The sequence below is a fragment of the Dermacentor silvarum genome, chromosome 1 (assembly GCF_013339745.2).
Source record: "Dermacentor silvarum isolate Dsil-2018 chromosome 1, BIME_Dsil_1.4, whole genome shotgun sequence".
In the NCBI taxonomy this organism is placed as follows: Eukaryota; Metazoa; Arthropoda; class Arachnida; order Ixodida; family Ixodidae; genus Dermacentor; species Dermacentor silvarum.
In genome coordinates, this window is record NC_051154.1 from 10,664,834 (window position 1) to 10,684,451 (window position 19,618).

General features: G+C 45.7%; 1 protein-coding gene across 6 annotated transcripts in view; it reads left to right on the top strand.

Moving 5' to 3' along the window:
* The window catches only part of LOC119456614 (cytotoxic granule associated RNA binding protein TIA1-like), a 139,352-nt gene that overhangs the window by 88,025 nt on the left and 31,709 nt on the right, over positions 1–19,618 (top strand). For all 6 annotated transcript variants that reach the window (XM_037718443.2, XM_037718449.2, XM_049664905.1 and 3 more), the window contains exons 4-7: positions 13,729–13,804; positions 16,204–16,312; positions 16,445–16,552; positions 16,639–16,723. In XM_037718443.2, coding sequence (XP_037574371.1) covers positions 13,729–13,804; positions 16,204–16,312; positions 16,445–16,552; positions 16,639–16,723 — 378 coding nt within the window. The remainder of the gene's footprint in view (positions 1–13,728; positions 13,805–16,203; positions 16,313–16,444; positions 16,553–16,638; positions 16,724–19,618) is intronic.

The following is a 19,618-nucleotide window of genomic DNA, read 5'->3' on the forward strand; positions in this document are numbered from 1 at the left end:
ATTAACATGGTTTTACTGTAGTTATTTCGTGTCAGAAAAATTGTATTTATACTGCCGTGGGCTGCAATAGAGGCATACGCCTCAGCCTGAGGAATCAGACCTGCCAGCCGGGGCATCGCCCCTATGGCAGGCAACTTCGCAAGCAATCTGCGCTGTGATTGGCGAAGATATCCAGGCAGTTTGGCATTCATTTGGCATTCAAAACATGTGTGAAATCACTGGTTTGTGGTTGTCGGGATGTTGGATCGTATCATGTTTCCTGCTTAGAATGCAACCACTAGCATGCGGCAACGCGCGCTTTTGCTCCGACACGGCTGCCGTGGGATTCCTTGTCACCGATTTAGATGTGTGCTCAATTTTAGTCATTTTACCTCTTGTAAAGAAGGCTGCATTCTGCATTTATATTCCAATTATAGAGTGCACAATTTCCCAGGGAAAGCAATGCCAAGCGAACGCGCCGATTAGACACAGTACATATCGAAAATAATGTGCCAGCATAACAATAAGTGCAAATTCACCATTGTACGTAGTCGCATTTCATTAGAGAATGCGATTCAAAAATGGCAGCCTACCACTTTTATCACTATCAAATTGTGTAATGCCTTGATGCCATTTCCTGCTTCTTGTGTATGCATCGTAGAGTGTGCGATGCACACACAAGGGATTTTAAATTGTTGTTTGATTTCAAATTGGCTGGGGTCAACTGAACTCTAAAAGCAGCTTCCTTCATCCTAATTGCTCACCCTTCAAGTCAGGTTCGCCAGTAGTATACACTTAACTCGCTGCTGCGATAGGTCTAACCTCCGTTGAATTCAGTCATCTTAAACTTTCTATGTGGCTAGCAAGGGCTAAAGTTTGCGCACATGAACTTGTAAGGCACGTTTTCATTTAGCATTATTAAAAGTATTAACGTAAGCATTGCAGCAACTGCGAGAGCATCGCAATGTTTTGGCTTATCTACAGTAAAACCTCGATAATTCGAACTCGGTTAATTCGAAGAATTTGAGCGGTCCCGTCATTCTCAATGCAAATTCAACCGGATAATTTGAATGGCCGCGTGGCTCTATTCGGATAATTCGAAGTTTCCGGCTGGTAGCAATGGGCGGCGGTTAGGTTAGGGTTAGGTTAGTCGCCAACCGATTTTCCGAGCTCGTGGGGACTGAAAAATAGTCCGAAAAACTCGTTAGGTCGAAAAAAAAAAAAGAATATTAGTGCGGCTTAAAAAAAAAAACTCTAATAATGCCCTGCCTCATATTACGCTTGGAGGGGATCGACTTGCTTGGATTTGCGCAGCAGTGACGTCTCCGTGTACAGTCGGCACGAACGTCACCGCGTTGGCGATCTCCGCCAACGGAATTCGCCATGGAGATCCAAGAAACAAGCTTCGCACCGCTTAGCTCTCACGAAGGCACAGGAGGTAGCGCCGATCACTGAGACATGGGTCTCCCAGACACCTGCTCACTGTACACGCCGCGTTCTAAATAGTAACCGGAACTTTAGAGATAAAAAGTTGTCGCAGTTTCACCTGAAAGGCGAAGCATCAATTGCGATAGCAAATTTGTAGAGAGCTATACGGAGTAATGATAGTAGCTTTATCAGCTGTATAAGGTTGGACATGCAGCAGCACCGGCAACACGCAGAACTGTTGTCGACGCCGTCGGCGTTTTGCCCGCGTTCGCACAAAATGCGTGCGGCGTTGGTGACTGTTGCCGGAGCCTCTGATATACATAGGCACTTGGTGCCGCAGCTGAACGTCGCCTCCCTTCCCTCCCCCCCACGGCCTTTCGTGCGTCAGAAGAAGGCGCGTTTTCTCTACATATATGGTGATGGTAAAGGAGGAAAGAGACGCCTACTTCTGCAGCCCTTAAGGGAGCACGGCACAGAACGCGCGTTTGTTCTCCGCCGTGCGTTCACTCCCCGTGAAAGCGCGCGTCCCTCGCGCCCTTTCACTCGCATATACAGTGTTCGGCGGCGCGCGGCGACGATTTCATCTCCATTGACGTCATACGGAACCTCACGGCGACGCCGACGGCAGAAATCTGCTTTGGAGTGTCCATATAATTGCTATCGCAATAAAAAAAAACGCTGAATTAACAAGCGTGGAGTCAGCGCGCACGAGCGTGGCCGCCGCAGCGAGCGAAGGTTCGTGCGGTCCATCGCTTCAACGGAAACTGAGCGGCGAAAGCAGAGCGGATGCAAAGGTCAGGGCCGTCTGGAGATCGCTTTCAAGATACGGTGCGCGCAAGAACCCGCTCCGGCATTAAGTACGCAGTTGTTAGAAAAGTAGAAGCCCCCCCCCCCCCCCCCCCCCCCCCCCCACGGCCTTTCGCGCGAGGGAAGTCGTGTTTACGCTCCGCCGTGCGTTCGCTCTCCATGAAAGCGCGCGTCCCCCGCGCGCTGTCACTCGCACATACGGCGGGCGCGCGGCAATAAAAAAAAACATCTCACAATATATGGTTAAATCGATAGTGCAGAGCGCTAGAAAAGGAAAAAGAAAAAGTGCAGTACTCTGGAGCGTTTTGTCAGCCAAGGAAGAGCGGCCATGGCCTCCGAGACGGGAGGATGGCGCGAGCTCTCTATTGATAGCGCGCGCCTTCCAATCTTGGAGGCTATACAGCGAACCACTGCAATCCAAGCCAGTGCAAAATCCAACATGGCGACCTCCAAGATTGGGTAGTGTGGCTCAGAAAGAGCGATTTTTAGTCCGGGAAATCGAACTTTGGGGTCTCAATTCGTCCGAAAATTTGGGTGCGAAAATGCAATAACTCAATGGGAACCCTGACGGTGCATTTTTGAAGTCAAACACCCCCACTCCCGCTTTCGCGGCAGTTATCGATTCCGTGAACATCGTCCGCAACTTTGTTGAGTGCAGTGCGGGCGGTATTTGTATGCTACATGCTGTGAGCCAGCTGGAGATCATGGCAGTGGGGGCAGCGAACTACCACGCCAAGTAATCCCGCATCAGTGATTACTTCGAGTAATCTTTCTCGAACATGGAAAATAAAGGTGGTTTCTTTTTGCGGCAAGTTCTTGCTTGTTTTCTTTTTTTATTCATTTCGGTTCACTCGAAAATCCGCTTAATTCGAAGAATTTTTGTGGTCCGGCGACTTTCGAATTATCGACCTTTTACTGTATATAGCTGGCAGTCTAACTGGCTGCCTTGTCATGTTGTTCTCACTCAGCACGAAATCTTGTCAACGGCCAGGACTATAGTTGGTTGGTGCTGTCGTCTGCCTACAAAAATTTCAGCATCGCTGTTATCTGAATAGTCGGCCGATCATTGGCATCGACGTCTCCACAATCCGGAAGCCTCGGAGTTGGGCGGGCACACCTCTCTTTGGTGCACACTGGAGAACGCCTTGCGAGGTGCCTGTGAATATAGAACCCTGTTAATGCGTCTTTTAGGGTCCCACAGAAAAAGAAAAAATGTATGATCTGGGAAGACCTAACATTTGATGATTTAACACCACTCTATATTTGACTAGAAAGCCAACATGCTCTCGAAAACCCAGTAAGTAAACATCACTATCTCTGCCTGATGGTTTGAACACGTTAAGCACCCTTCTTTCTCAAGTGATCACAAATGCATGTCCATAAGTTATTTATCATGAGTCCACCATGCTTTTTGATTAAAAAGCTTGCATTATGTTTTCTATGCATTTGCACACTTTTCAGTTCGTATTACAAAAAAAAATAATAATAATTTAGAAGCTGTGCTGTCAGTTGCAGCAAGCAGAACAGCTCAGTCCAATGCCGTTACTCATTGCGTGGCAGCGCACGTAAGTTTATTCATAAGGGTGGGAGAGCCCCCCAATGTTCACTCTGGTGATCCATGTGTAAAGGGATGTGTCGGCACTGCCAGATGAGTGCTACTGGTGAACCAAGATATTTTCACAGGAAATAACTGTCACTATCCACAAGGTAAGCTGATGAAGCTGTCGATATACATCTTTGCCACCAAAGAGCTGCAAGCCTGATTTCGTACGATGCTCGGCATGTGTACTCAAGCATATGCTGACAAAAGGGCATTCATTTAGGCTGTGTCCAGCCACTGGCATTGCACGAGATAAGATGCTTGCAGCACGTTCATGTGACTTTGATAAACTGAGCAAAGAACATAAGCAGGGCTGCTATTCTGTACACTTGTAAAATAAGCCAACTTGTCAGCTCCGATTGGCCCACACAGCTGATATGGCCTCTCTTACTCAAAAAGCCAACATGGCAAAAATTGTCCAGAATAGCACTCCTGAGGTTCTATTTCGTAACAATTCATCTTATTTTCCATTATCATTTGCCACAAGTGCCAAATGTGGCACAGCTTCGTCTGATCCAATTACAAAGGCAACAATGGAAAATTAAATGTATTGTTTTAAAACTGGTCCCAGTATCTGGAAGACCCCATGACTGCGCTTGTGCAGCAGTTTATCACAGTGAAACAGTGCAGCATGTACTGCGAGCCATGCAGATTTCGCAGGGTGGAATCTTAGCCTTCGTCTGTTGTCCAGCCTACATCCACGACAACACCGCTAATTCCTCACCTTGCTCACAATGAAAGCATCAGTGCTTATAAGGGATGAGAGCGTTTCTCTCCTCTTTTAGTGAGGAGGGTGCCACGGATTCCTCTGATAGTATTCGTTGCCGCATGCTTTGTGCATTTGCGTGTGTTATGGCTATTATCTTTTGTAGCTTGCCTATATCTTTCGCTGTTTAATGCTTTTTTTTTGCCCTAATGTTTTTTGTGGACGGTCAAAAGATACCAGCTGTCCTACCTGCGTAACTGTTTTCAGGCAGTACCAGGCATCGTACACCTTCAAATCATTGAAAACCCTTGGAATATCTAAAGAGAGTCAAGGGCCCTTAAAACTTCTTGAAAACAGATTGGGGGTGACTTTTGAACATTCATTGTAATAAATTCTGCATAGGGACTATGCCATGGGCACTGTGTATTGGCAAACAATCCTAGATATTTGCTTTTAAGAGTGTTGCTAAATGATTGCAATCTGGTGTGTACACAGCCACCAATGACAGTCTTGTATAAGTCACTGTTGCCATTGTGGAGCTATACAAAGCCAGATGAAGCGGCCAAGCCGTACCACCATTTTGTTGTTGTGCTAGTTGGTTCACACCACAGACATCATGGCTCCATTTTCGAGCACTCTAGAAATGCATGGTGGAAAGTAAGTTTCAGCCATTTGGCTTTAACACTGCGAGTATCTTTGGCTGAAGTCGGACAGTACTACTAATCATGCCTAAGGCGATTTTCATCATTACAATGGGAAAGTCAACTTGGAAAAGCGACCTGAAGCGCTTGAAATGTGTACAACTTGGCAGGTGCTTAGCTGCAATTTCAGCTAATAACGAGATTTCAATATTTTCCAGTGTACTATATGTACAGATAAGGTTTGTTTCTCCCTCCTTGAATTCTCCTTGAATCCTCCTTGAATTTTCGGTCTATTTACATTCTTGCGCTCCCACAAGGTGGGATTAGTTATGAACTGTCGGTTTCTTCAAGATTGTTTTTGCTTCCGTTCTAGCTGTACAACATTTGCGTTGAGTGAACAGATTCGCCAATCTATGTAAAATCTTCCAGAGTAGAAAATAATCAGCGGTTAGATTGGTCACATATGAGAGTCTATTATGATCCGGCTCAAAATCAACGTGCAGTGTAGCGAAAGCTACGACGCATGGACTGCTTAGTACGAAATAGAATGTAGTTCCGTGCCTAGGTGCCAGTAATATATCAGACATAGGTGTAGTAATATCAAGTGCTGCATAAATGTTTGTATAGCTTCTTACATCCTAAGTAACTTGCAATACGTGTCTTTTTTGCAGAAAAGTCACAACGGTGCAGAGTATCTGCTATCAATAAAATCCCTTGCAAACTTTGTCGATTGCCTACCAGTTTTGTATGTGCGCGGTGATATTTTTTCGAATGAGCAGTGAAGTTCTTCTCGAGGAAGCCTTGCGTTAATTAATATTTGCAGTTAGCTGAAGAAAGAAGTCAGTTTACAGGTATCTTTGCTGTGATGTGGAGTACTGGTTTGGTGTTGAGCTGCGGTTGTCACGGTGCTTTCACTAAAAAAACGCCGATCGTCTCTGGCGCGCAGTGGACTTTAGGAGCCGGTGGAACTCTCATATTCGGACGTATGCTACACATTCAGGCTTGTTGTGATCTAGCAGCAACCAAGCAGAAAATTGCAAGCATTTAAAAGTCGATAAGGCCAGACCAAAGAGTAAACTGCTTAAATGGATGAACATCTTCCAGGTTCGAGCACCGATGATGAGTGGAGTCGGCGTTGCTATTTCAGTTTGTTTATTCACATATACATTGCCTGGGTTGAAAGGACTAAAGGCAGATGAACGCTGCCCGACTAAGGTCCTTCCACCCATACATTTGCTCTGAAGCAGTGAAAATAAAATTTCATGGTAAAGAGCGAGGCTCATGATGCGAATTTGCATGCGATCCATCGAAGTCCAATGGAGTTGATATGCCGCATAAGAGCCGGGTCACATGGCACGAACGAGCGAGCGGCACCTAGGGTCCACCTAGAACCGGTGCCCCTGCATACATGCCAGGAATACTTCCCACAGGAATACTTCGCACAGGAAATGAAAACAAACATCTTTTCGCAGCTCTTTCGTTTTATACAAACGATGCCAATAAAAAGCACGTCTCTGCAACCGGCAAATTTTCCGCAAGGCCATCCGCCGATGACTGGTAGCTGGCAGGCCTAGCACACTGGTACTTTGGATTCTCAGCCGCCGGTGTTGCTTGCGATCCGACTGCAACTGTAATAACGAGCTTATATTCATCAGCACAACATTAATGTAAATATGGCTTGCTTAAATTACAATTAAATTATCTTTCTTGACACAGACAGTCGCAAAGAGCAATCAAGCAAACCAGACCAAGCGCCGATCGCGGAGAGACTGTAATCTTAGCTCGCTGACCATCAGGTTCGCGGTCGATGGTGCCTGCGATCCGGCCACAGCTGATAATAAAGTGCCTATACATCAACATAGTCAGTGTGAGCACAGTTATGTGGCCCTTGGCAAGAAGTACAATTAGTTTTCCCGACGCTGTTGGCTTGCCAGTCAGCCGAGCCGCTTTGCATAGACTATTGCTGCTTTGCTTGTGCTGACCACTTGCGGGTTGAAATCATGCCAATGATTTACTATTTCGCACAGCATTTTATAACAGGCACTCATTCAAGGACACTTTGTTATGTAGTTATTTCGTGTGAGATTTAAATGGTAGCCAATTTTTGTGCTGCCGTCAGCTGCGATAAAAGTGGTGAAAGGTGCAAGCACCTCGACCTGGGTGATCGGAGCGGTGGAACTCGCCGGTTGGTGGCATAGCTGTGACCTACAGCGATGAGCAGAATGCATGGCTACACTCCGCGAATCGCTGGAATGCCCGACAGCTTTGCTTCCTGTCATCTGCTGCATTTATTATGCTTGCTGAGGCTGCATTGCATTCAAAAGGGAGATCATATCGCCGTCATGGGGAACCACTTCTGTGTTTGTGTGCAGCATGTAAAAGGCCAATGTTTTCCCCAGCTATAGCCTCAAGAATTCTATTGACTTGGGTAAACTTTTAACAGCGAAGCTGTGTAAGCCAGTGGTTGCGCCGTTAGGTGTACTCAGAAAAACCTCTCCGAGCAATTGCGTCACATGCGTCGCCTAGCAACGCCTCGCAGCAGCTCCGGAGCCGAGCCGTGACGTCGAGGACTGCGGGGTACATATACATGGCTCCCGCGTGAGCATTGCTGTGGTGGAGAATGGGACGACCGAAGATCGTCACTCTGGAGGAAGAGGAAGCGCGGTGGGAAAGTCGACACGCCGCTACTCGAGAGCGAGTGAGACGACTTCGGGCCGTTCCAGCGTATCGCGTCGCCGAAGCAGCGACTAAACGACAGCGAATGGCAGAAGATTCTGAGTTTCGAGCCCATGAAACTGAGCAAAGCCGTTTGTGTATGCAGAGGCGTCGCCAAAACGACTCGGGCCTGTGAGTCATTGAAAACTTCCAGTGACAAGTGCGGAGAGCCATGGGAGGGGCCGACGGACAGTTTGCCCGCGAGTTTCTGAACAGCGAGTTTGGACACAGTTGCCGAGTGTTAGACTGTGGTTCGACACGAACTTGTCTACGCTTAGTTCTGTGCGTGACTGCGAAAAGCGAGAGACTGCGGTGCAGATCGTACGACAAGCGTTTTCCGACGAAGCTAGGTGGGGCCGCCAGCTTTGCTGTTTGCCCAGTCTTCGCGCCACTACTTCGAAACTGCCCCCCCCCCCCCCCTTTTTTTTTTTCTTTTTCTTTTTTTTTTTTTTTTCTGGGCAAAAAGCTGTTTAGCACCTGGTTAACCCCAGCTGGTCATGAAAATAATCAAATCCTTTTCCCTCAAACGACAGTTTACTGGAGTCGATGCCGTTCATTGGCGCAGGGTAAAACATTCGCCAACATGCGATGCACAAGAAGTGGCATTGTTGTTATGACTCTGTTCTAACAACACAGCTGCCGGGGAAGTTCAATTCACTGCACGCAGCGTTAGCGCACCCGAACAATCTAGCAGACAACACGAAGCCACGCCTCTTCGCCTTACTGCACCCATATAGTTTCCTACAATAATTAATAGAGGGAGCTCTGGCACTGCCATCGTTCAGCCACCACGGGAATGGATTTGCCTGATATTCATGCTTGTGGCTTTGTTTACAACGCTTTATCTGCCTTTATTGGCTTCAATTTCAAAGCAACCTATACTTTTCTAAATGCAGAAAGCAATAACTCTGAGAACATGCTATATTGCTACTAATTGCAGCAGTTCCGCCTATCGAGGTGGTCAAGCCATAATGCTCCAAGCAATCTGAACACACTGGCTTGCAAAACACCCACTTGTCGACGCATGTGTCTGTGGCTTACTGGTTCTAATGTCTGGCTTCTGTCCTAGAGGTCCGCTGTTCGAATCTGGCTGTGGGAGAATTTTAATTGTTTATTTAATTTTTTAGCTCAGTTCTTTGTTGAAAATGACCAGTTTGCAACGTGACGAAGCCATTTAAAGCCAGAAGGGAAAGTTAAGACACGTCCCATGTTCTACCCTATTATTAATCCCATGCTGGCTCAACTGCACCTGTGCAGGTTTGTTTATATGCACAGCTGCAATGGTGCTCCACGGAGGATTGCCATAGGGTGCCTTGATGTGCATGTTCACCCTAACTCTGTTCGTAGCTGTACCCACTGGCAGCATTTCTACACAAGAAATGTAGATGGCACTGGGGTGGGGCTTCTAAGAAAGTTTCATGTGTACCTTGCCACCGTCTGTGATAAGCGACAACCACGATTCATTCGCTCGAAACTCGGTTGAGACTGCTACAGTATAATAGGCTAGTGCATAAGCCCCCTGAATAAACTAAAGACAGCGACATTCCTAGTCCTCTTCGCTGCTTACCCTCTCGGTATCTCTTTTTGATAGCGCTGTGCAGCACCGTGAAGAACTGTCATGGCGCCGGTGTAAGTCAAAATAAAAGGTACAGTTGGCAATGCGCATTCCACAGAAACGCTGCGAACACAACCATGTGACTCCGCTCCACCAACAGGGAGGAGCAGATAAGCCCGTGACCTCCTTGTCTGCCCCCACTTGCAGGCTCGAGCGGCAAGATAAAAGAACTTCACTAGCGTTATAGTGCATGAACGCAATTACTTTACACGCATATGCACAAAGACGGGTGTCCCAAGTAAGTTGTGCCAAAATATAAAAAAAAAAGTGCCACGTAGCTCGGCAGAACCAAGTAACATTTGCTTACTAATTAACAAGCATGGTGTCACATGCACAGGCAAACATGAGCTAATCTTGATGACTATGAACACTCGCTGTCACAACGCTTGTGTGATGAAAAGTGCTTGCAGTGGGGAGCCAATACTTTGTGTGGCCTCTCACATGCATCTCCGAAACTTTAAATTACGCGACCGCTAACACAAGCAGGAAGGCGAAACAGATTAAGCCATCTCATCTTGCCTAGACTTAGCACCCACAGCAGATTACCTCCAAGATAGGGCCTGCGCAGAGTATGTGCTCAGCCGTGTGAACATGGCTGGTCTGGTTGGTTTTCCATACTTATAAGTGGTGCAGTGCAAAACAAGAGTAAGCGGCAGTAAGCACTTGTCCTGATCGTCTCATCCTGTCTTGTTTTGCAGGGCACTGCTTGTCAATACTAGAGGGTAGAGACGCCGCTGCCCCTATGCACACGTGCGCTTAATCACGTGGCATGCAACATTGGTCTCACGAAAGACTGTGCATCAAACCACCATTCTTCCGGCTTACCATTTCACGGTTTCCCTCACACCTACGGCATACAGTGTGCAGGACACTATACGATATTATCACACTTCGGTATTTACAGAAAAGCACAGAGACAGCGATTTTTAGAGCTTGTTTACAATGGTTCTATTGTTACCAATAATTTTACTATTTCTCATTTCCGTTTGGTTTAGGGGAATACTTGTTCTTTAATAATGCCAATACTACAATCGATGAGATTTTTCATAGCCTGTTGTCCGGACCCATTGATTACATAACACCGAAGTCAACTTACAGAGCTGAGGATAATGGCAGCCGAAATTTCGGCCGTCTTTTGTGAATATATCATGAATACACATCTAAACATTTGTAGTGCGGATAATCTTTGCTGCGAATATTTAGCAGGGTGTTTGCGACGTTGCCATTGCAGAACAAAGCCTGCAGATTTAATAAACACTGAACATATTGTGTAATCAAACAATATTCAGTATTTTTGAGTAAATTTTGGGTATGGCTGCAGTATTTTTCAAGTTCTGAAGTTGGCAGGTTTGTAATTGCTGTCGAAATAAAAAAAAAATGTTGAACACGAATAATTTTAGACATTGTTTCTGTACAACATAAGAGCTTATTCCCGCATTGCTACGTATGTTTGCTGCGTGTATAGTAATGCTATGTGCATTCATTAAGTGTTGGTTGCATGCAAAATATTCTCCACCTCAAAAGCACAGCATCGGAACTACTGAGGTAGAGTGCAGCTTGTACATGCTGGATGGCTCATCTCGTAAGCTCACATCAAGAGCTATATAGTGCACTTAAAAAAGACTTCATATCGTATTTTCCAGTGTATAAGTCGCGGGTTTTTCCCAATTTTTCGTTGCTGCGTCCTTTTTGTCGGAAAAACTTACCGTCAAAATCGGATTGGATGCTATGGCCACACGAAGCGTGCTGGGTTGACCTCCTCTGGTTGTTGCTATGAGTTGTGTGCACGCTATGGAGGTACCGGGTTCCTTCTCGGGATCGAGTTGCCATGCGAGAAGGGCGGAGCAGCAATGCAAGCGACAGCAGACCGATCGCGAGTCGACCGACTCCGAAGTCGTCACAACTGCAGATCGCTTCAAGATACGGGGGTGCTACGCTGCGCAAACTACGCAATTGCTACCAGAGTACATGCCGCACCCCCTCCCTTCGGTGCTGCCTTCCTGCTTTCCTCCCTTGTACGCAATTCGGGTCACCATCGCACGCTTTCACTCGCACATACAGCATACGGCGTGTGGGGATGATGTTATCACCCTTGGACTTCATACGGAACATAGCAGTGACCACGACAGCAGAAATGCACCTCGAGTGTCCGTATTATTGCTATCGCAGTTATATAGGAATGGCACCCATACATAAGCGCATGACCCGCATTCACAAAGTGAAATGTCAGTAATTTTTTTTAATAATAATGCTTTCCAAATGAACGGGTACGTCTTATATGCGTTTCTTTTCAGAAAAAAAAAATGCCGTTTTGAGGGTGCGACTTGTAGACCGGAAAATACGGTAATTGTGTTGTAAGGTCTTGACAACTGTTAGTGGGCTTCCTTGATATATTTTGTGTTCGGTCACTTCTTTGCACTAGTGTATTCAGGGACATCAACCATTGAATGCTCCTAATACTGAAAGCAGTTTCGGTTGCTTGGCATTTTCAGGAAAGGAAAGAGCGACGCTAAATCGGTTAATACTGGCAAAATATCTTTTAAAGACTATATTTGGTTACTAGTGGAGAAATTAAAGCCAACCTAGCCATTTTGACGTTTGCACACAAGCAGCAGCAAGCGGGTGCTTCATTGAGAAGCGCATGGAAAGAAAGCAACCTTTGTGCGTCCAAATTTGAAAAATGAAACAATTCATCGCAAAATGCATCAGGCGCACACCCGTGCACACCCATGTTGTACTTGTGTATTGTGCTGCTGCAAATCTTGCTGATCTACATGTACTGCTATGTGCCCTCCCTTGTGTATGCCTATTGGCTGTTGAGGTGCAATGAGTGAAATCTACCAGAGGTAAGCAAAGTGCAGCATTTTCACCCAATTTCAGGAGAAAGCATTTCTAAGGCAGTTGACAGGCTGTAGATGGTTAGCCCCTGGCCATGTTGTTTTCCAGGGGCTAAACAATACTCTGTGCTGCATAATGTTGCCAATGCTGCTCAGAACTTGACTGATCTACAATGTGTGCTCTCTGGTTATCCCCATTGTGCGGCATGAAGCCTTCTTTTAATTTTTTGAGGGCTGTAGTGAAGAATATTATGAAACAATGAGATTCGCCAAGCCACATGTAATGTTTAATTCACAGCCTCTTCATCGATGAGGCATGCGGATGTGCAAGCTGTTAAACTTTTATTGCATGGTTGAAGAGCCGGAATGGCCAGAGCAAGGTGTGTCAGTCATGATTGATTCTCATCATTTTTACTTTCCACAAAGTACAGCAAAATCTGATTACAAGAGACACATGGTTATAAGAGACATTTGAAAATGGTTTGGTTGGTTTTCCTATGGTCATTATGTTAACAACATCGCATACAAGAGACACTCGATTACTAAGGACTACTTTTTTAGGTCTCTAGAGTAAATTCTTCACTATTTAGACGACACAACCGAGACACGCTCACACAACGCGGCCCTTGGTGTACCAACCGGTATGCGCTGCATTTTTCATTCCCTTGGCGCGATTCTTCTCCATTCCGTAGCCGAATGTCATTCCTCGCATGGTTGCGATACAAATTGCACCGAACTTTCTGTCATTAGCGCGGAAAGCATTGGCAGTTAAGGCTGACGAACACTAAGTGCACTTCAAAAGTATTGTGAGCAACAGGAAGGCTTGCAAAGTGAAGTGCTTTACCTCCAAAGTTTGGAAGGAAGCCAATACAATCTGCAGTCACTAAAAAACAAACCACTATGAATGACTTTTTTAAGCCATCCTGAGCAATTTCCTGTAGATATATTAAAACACACTTTGATGCTGATGTATAATAAAGCGATCTAGTGCGACTATTCGGTGTTCTTAGAATTTTTGGTTACAAGAGACATGTTTCCCAGGTCCCTTGAGTGTCTCTTGTAACGAGGTTTTACTGTATTTAGAAATGGCATAGCATTTTTCATCACTGTTAGCATTTGCTTTGTGTACTTGCCGTAAAGCTTTTTTAATCTCTGCATTGCCAAAAAGAGCTTGACTAAAGCAAGGTGTATCATTCGAGGTTTAACAAAATTCTATTATTTTTCATGCTAAGCGCATTGAAAGGAGCTTATCACTGAGCTTTATTATACAGTTGGCATGTGCATCCAAGTATTGCAAATGGGCTGGCATTGTACCATTTATGTTCTCACTGGCCCTGTTGGAAGTTTTTATTACATGGAACACGGTTAGGCATACAAGTATTACGGTTTTAACTTTGCAGGGATTGCCGGGTGGTGCGTGATCCACAGACGCTCAAATCGAAAGGTTACGGCTTTGTGTCTTTCGTCAAGAAAGCGGTTAGTGTTTTTTCTGTCCTTCACCTGATAAGTTTCAGCTAGTGTTTGTGCATGGATGACTTTTGCATGTGCCATTGTATTATAGTTGTCCTGAACCCTCGATAATTTAACTGCACTGTTGACGGGTTTGCTGGGTGACTGTCAGTTGAAACTCTGACATCTGTGACATGCCTGTGTGTCTTTCATCATGGTTGGGTCTTGGCACTGCATTATGTCCTTGAGGAAATGCCAACTAGCCCAATATTTCCTCCTGCATTAACAGTTCACTTTAGGCTGTTCTTTGTCTTCTTGCACGGTTTCAGTTGGTTTCAGTTGTGTCGGGAATCTTGATTCACAGTTGCGCGAGGTTGGTGTGGAGAGCATGCATATACATATGGGCTGATCATTTTTCACTAACTTCTTAATTGACTGATTAACTTCTGAATTAATGATTTACAACACATATTGCAATTTACAAATTCTGGCCAGTGAGTTTGAAAGATGTATCCACGTGAAATGAATCTCCAGAATGACACCAGTTTTGAGATATTGTTTCCCAATGTGTGGGACAAAATACATGGGCATTCCAGTTACTTTAGTGCGTCAGTGAATAAAAGTGTTTTGTTAAAAAAGCAAGTGCAACAGCAGTGCATTCTTAATGCATGTTTCATGGCGCATGTCCGCAAACTGGTGTCATTCTGGAAATTCATTCTAAGTGGATGTACTTTGCAAATTCACAGGCTACAATTTGTAAATTGCATTATATGTCTTAAAAAGTTAATTAGGGATTTTTTTCATTTGTTGAATATGTGTTTCCATTTCTCATGCAAGTAATGACTGCCTCACTGAATAATCCATCTCAAGGACTAGAACTATGTTATCTGTGACAAGCGTTTGAGGTCTGTTAGAAAAGTATCCGACCATTGGCCGAAGAAAAAAAAACTGGCATAACTGGAGCCTTGGAAACCTAATCACCCTCAAATTAGTCTGTCTCCTTGGGACTCCACACACTTCTCCCAGCGGTGCTGCCATTGTTGGAAGCATTCCGAGAAGGTCTCTTTCGGAATGGAGTTTAAGCTCGACTGTCGTTGCAGCCATAATGTCCTCTCTTGTCTGAAATCACGCTCCTTTCAATGGCCTCTTGATTTTGGGAAACAGCCAGAAGTCGCAGGGGGCCATATAAGGAGAGTAAGGAGCCTGTTGAACTACAGGAGTTTGGTTTTTTGCCAAAAAAGTCTGAATCAAGTGCAAGGAATGTGCAGGAGCATTGTCGTGGTGGATGTGGCCAATTTCCTGTTGACCACAACTCCGGTCTCTTGCGCCTCACAGCATCACGTAGGCGACGGAGGATACTTCGGTGATTGTTTGACCCTGTGGTACGTACTCGTGTACCACACCGCGGGAGTCAAAAGCAGTCAGCATCACTTTGATGGTTGCTGCGCACTTGGTGGGCCTTCTTTGGTCTTAGTGATGTGGAATGCTTCCACTGTGACTGGGATTTGGTTTCCGGGTCGTACCCGTACACCCAAGACTCCTCACCAGTGATTATGGTGTTCATGAAGTCGGGGTCACTGTTTGTGGAATCCAGCATGTCCTGTGAGACTTCAACACGAAGTTGCTTTTGCTCCACCGTGAGCAGCTTCGGCACGAATTTCGCACTCTCTTCATGGCCAAATCTTCGGTCATAGTGAAATGTGCAGAAAAACTGCTGATGCCCACCTCTTCCGCAATTTCTCGGATAGTGGGACCATCGTGTGACATCACCACAGCGTTCACTTCGGCAATGACCTGGTCATTTCGGCATGTTGATGGCCGACCGGAGCGTGGCTCGCTCTCCACCAAGGTGCGGCTGTCTTTAAACTGGTTGTACCACTCCTTAATCTGTGTGCTGCTCATAGCATCGTCACCGAAAGCCGTCTGAATCTTCCGAATGGTTTCCACTTGGCTGTCGCCCAGTTTCTGGCAAAATTTGATGCAGTAGCACTGCGCACTACCTCAAACGCTGCGTCCCAGCGACTGACGCTATCGGCAGGCAGGGGGAAATTTGCACATGCGCACTTAGGTTCAAGGACGGCTGATGCAAGCGCGCTTGTTTCATATCCATCAGGTGTCCGAAAAAAAAAAAATTAAGGTCAGATTCTTTTCTAAAAGACCTCGTATATATATATATCACTGGGTGGTCTCCTGCTTTTAAACAGTTGGCAGTGCTTGGCTGTTTTCTTTTTTGTATGCTCACTTCCCCTATTTAGAACAAAAGGTTACGTGTGCAGATGCTCCCCTCACTGCATAGTAGTAAACAAAGGGGGTGCAGCTTTGTGTGCACACCTTGGGCTATGCTGGTAGTATTCTGAAACATCTCTTAGAGGGAGGCACACTGCAACAGGGGTTCTTGTTATGGAGCATGCTTTGTTTCTGGGCAGGACGCCGAGAATGCGATCGGAACCATGAATGGCCAGTGGCTTGGCAGTCGAGCCATCCGAACCAACTGGGCAACACGTAAACCTCCCGCCAACAGAACCCAGGCTGAAGGTGAGCTCTAAGAGCAGGCCCCGGATTGTGTCCGGCATTGCAAAAGGAGAGCTGTTTTTCTCTCTGTCTTTCCCTTTTTCTCCGTTTCTTCTCATTTCTTTTTTGTTTAATCTGGCTTGCTTTTAATTGCAGTCGACATAACCACAAGCACAAAGCCCCTGACCTTTGATGAAGTCTACAATCAATCCAGTCCCACCAACTGCACAGTCTACTGTGGCGGCATCACGCAGGGGTTGTCAGGTATGTTGCACCTAGATTTGCGTGTAAAACACTTACGAAAACATCTAGTTGCAAAATGATGGTTTCTGTTCTGTTCTTGCTTTCAGAGGAACTAATGCAGAAGACATTTAGCAGCTATGGCGCCATACAGGAGATCCGAGTTTTTAAAGACAAGGGATATGCTTTCATCAGGTACGCTTTTGAGTGATGGTGTGTGAGACATAAGCAGACGTGGAGAAGCAAGCACTGCAGAACACATCTGCTGGGCCCATGTAGGAGCAGCTAGATTTTCCCTGGATTTGAGCACAGAGAAAGCAAATAACCACCATCGTCTGGTTAACACTTTCGTGACCGCGGGAAAATCGGTAGTTTTTGGGTAGTCTGGCTATTATTTTTTTTCCTGCCACAGGAAATGATTCATGTTAAAGTGTATGGTATCAAATTGTAGAAGAAGAAATTATCTTTCCAACGGTATTAATTTCAAACAGCATATTTATTAAAAATACTACGAAAAAAATTATCAAAACAAAAAAATCGCATCAAGAACGAGAAAGATCGATAAAAACATCAATGCTGCTTTGCACAAAAAAAAATATTTTAAAAAATCGAAATATACATTTTCAAGAAAAGGGATATATGAAATCAGCCTGCAAATATAAGCTCTGTATCTACAAAAGTTCTTGAGGCACACGGGTACACACAGCACTTCGGAGCGCGATGCCAAGGTGCACTCCCGGCCGTCTTCGTGGACAAAACTCGACTCTCTGCGCGACCGCCGGTAAATGATCCCGTCCGAACGACGTTTACATCTTGCAGATAAGAACTGTTACCTTTAGAACACGCCGGAAATCCTTACGTCGATGCGCGGCAGCGATAACACGGTCCGAGAAGAAAGCAAAACTCAACGGCGGATACCCGTCGATGTTCAGGGGCGGTTTGCCGCACTTTCTTCGTCCGTAATGAAGTCCGACGAATCGAAGTCGTCTTCTGAGTCTGTGCTGCTACGATCATCCGCAAATTCGAGCCCAGATGTGTCGGAAACCGTCGAAACCGTCGTAGATGCCAAACGACGAGCGCTCGTCACCCCGACTATGCAGGCGCTTTAAAAATTCCCGCGCAGTGGAAAAGAGAAACACAAAACCGAAACCGATAAAATAGTCTCTCTTTTAACCCGCTCGATGGCGCTAGCTGTCCGGAGCGCTCTGAGGCGCGCGAAAATTCAACTTGTACCATCGACAACATACTGTCGACGGGAATAGGCGCGGTCACGAAAGTGTTAAGCCAATTAAAGCCTTAGCCATTGCAACAGTCCAGTGCATTCTTGTGCCACTGCAGGCTGAATTGTTTATTATGGTAGGAAAATTGTATTACTAAAACAAGCAAGGTGCTTAGAATATTTGCATGGCGGCTTCATTTCGAAAAGCATGCTTACACACACAGAAACGCTTCTCCGAGCAAACCTAACCGAGCCACACGTGCATAACATGAACTGCGCAGTTGCACTAACACTAGCTGCGCACCAACAATGGCGAGAGGACCAACAATATACATAGCAACACAACGTATTGCCACCTTCGAAACACTCCACACTCTAGTGCCACCTTCTTCTGGCCTCTGAAATGCATGGCACTTCGGTGAGTGCGGCTGCTGGAGGGTGAAACACAACACACACTTGCAGCCCTAATGGGAACACGTTTACCGGGCTCCTTTCTTGCGCTTCTTTCTGGACGCGCTGCACCATCTAGTGGCAGTGCCAAGAAGTCTGCACGTGGCCTCCGAGACGAGAAGCATAGATTGCCTGTGAACGCTGAAAATTGTGAAGAGCGGCACAGTGCATTCATGACGCAGCTCGCCTTGACCCTGGCGTGAAAGTATTCTTTGAAAAGCAACGCATACCCAGTGCATTTGTGGCGCAACCTGCTAAGCGCCATGTTGTCGTCCTTGAAGAACCCTTGTGACGTCGGTTCAATTCAGCTCAGCAGCGGAGAAATGTAAAGGATCTTTTATGTCATTGTAAAGCAGCACATTCCCAGTGGCACATACCTAGTAGCCAAGTTGGCGTCAGACTTTTATTGAAGAGAAGCACATGCATTGTGACCGAAGTTGCTATCAAAGAGGTTCATTGAAGACCACCATGGCGCATACCCAGGGCTCCAAATTGGCGGCAGAGTTTCAAACAGTGGTACCTACCCAGTCCCACATTTCAATGACCAATATCGGCATGAAAGAGGTTCATTGAAGAGCGCCATGTGTGTATACATTCTCACATCAGTGACCCAAGTTGGTCTGATGGTTGCTTTTGAACCCTGTTACCTCAGCGCAGCAGGGCTGATGTGCTACCCCTTCGACCACAGTCTACCCACTGACCCAGGTAGGCGGAAAACGGTTAGATACAAACATAAGTAACCCCTGGAAAGTGCATCAAGTACCCTAACTAATGCATTGAAAAAGTAAGACAATATACACCACTGAATGTAAAATTTGACTTATTTTTCTGCTTTTCCCTTCAGTCTGTGGCCAAATGCAAAACCGGTGCACATGGAAAGAACGTTTGTTCTGTATCTGTTCCAAGAAATCAAAAGTGCTGTCCAAAACTGCCGGACTGCTTGGCGCAGTAGCACATGTGCAGAAGCTCCCCCAATAGCTTTCTTTTCAATGCCCCCAAAAGATGTCCGCAAGTATACTACAGTTTCTCTTGTTAAGTCTACAGTGCCAAAGATTCAAAAACATCTAGAGATCATCGCCCAATCGTCACTAGTACTTTGCTTTCGCAGTACTGTGACACAAATGCAAGCATCAGTTAGGAACAAGTGCAGTATCCAGAGCTGGTGGTACCCCCTATGATGGCTACCGCCAAGTTCCTCCGTGCAAGACTCCCCTTATCTGCTTTAGTGTTGAGCAATAAATTTAATGCCATATGCCCACAGAATGTTATATTTGAAATACACATGGGTGTATTGTAAGAAGGTATATGTTTTCGATGCTGCAATGCCATTATTATCTCTCCCCATAAATTACGGAACATTTAGATGGCTCCTCAGCATGACCTTTTTCAAAAGAGAAAAATGATGTAAGCTGTGTTTGTAA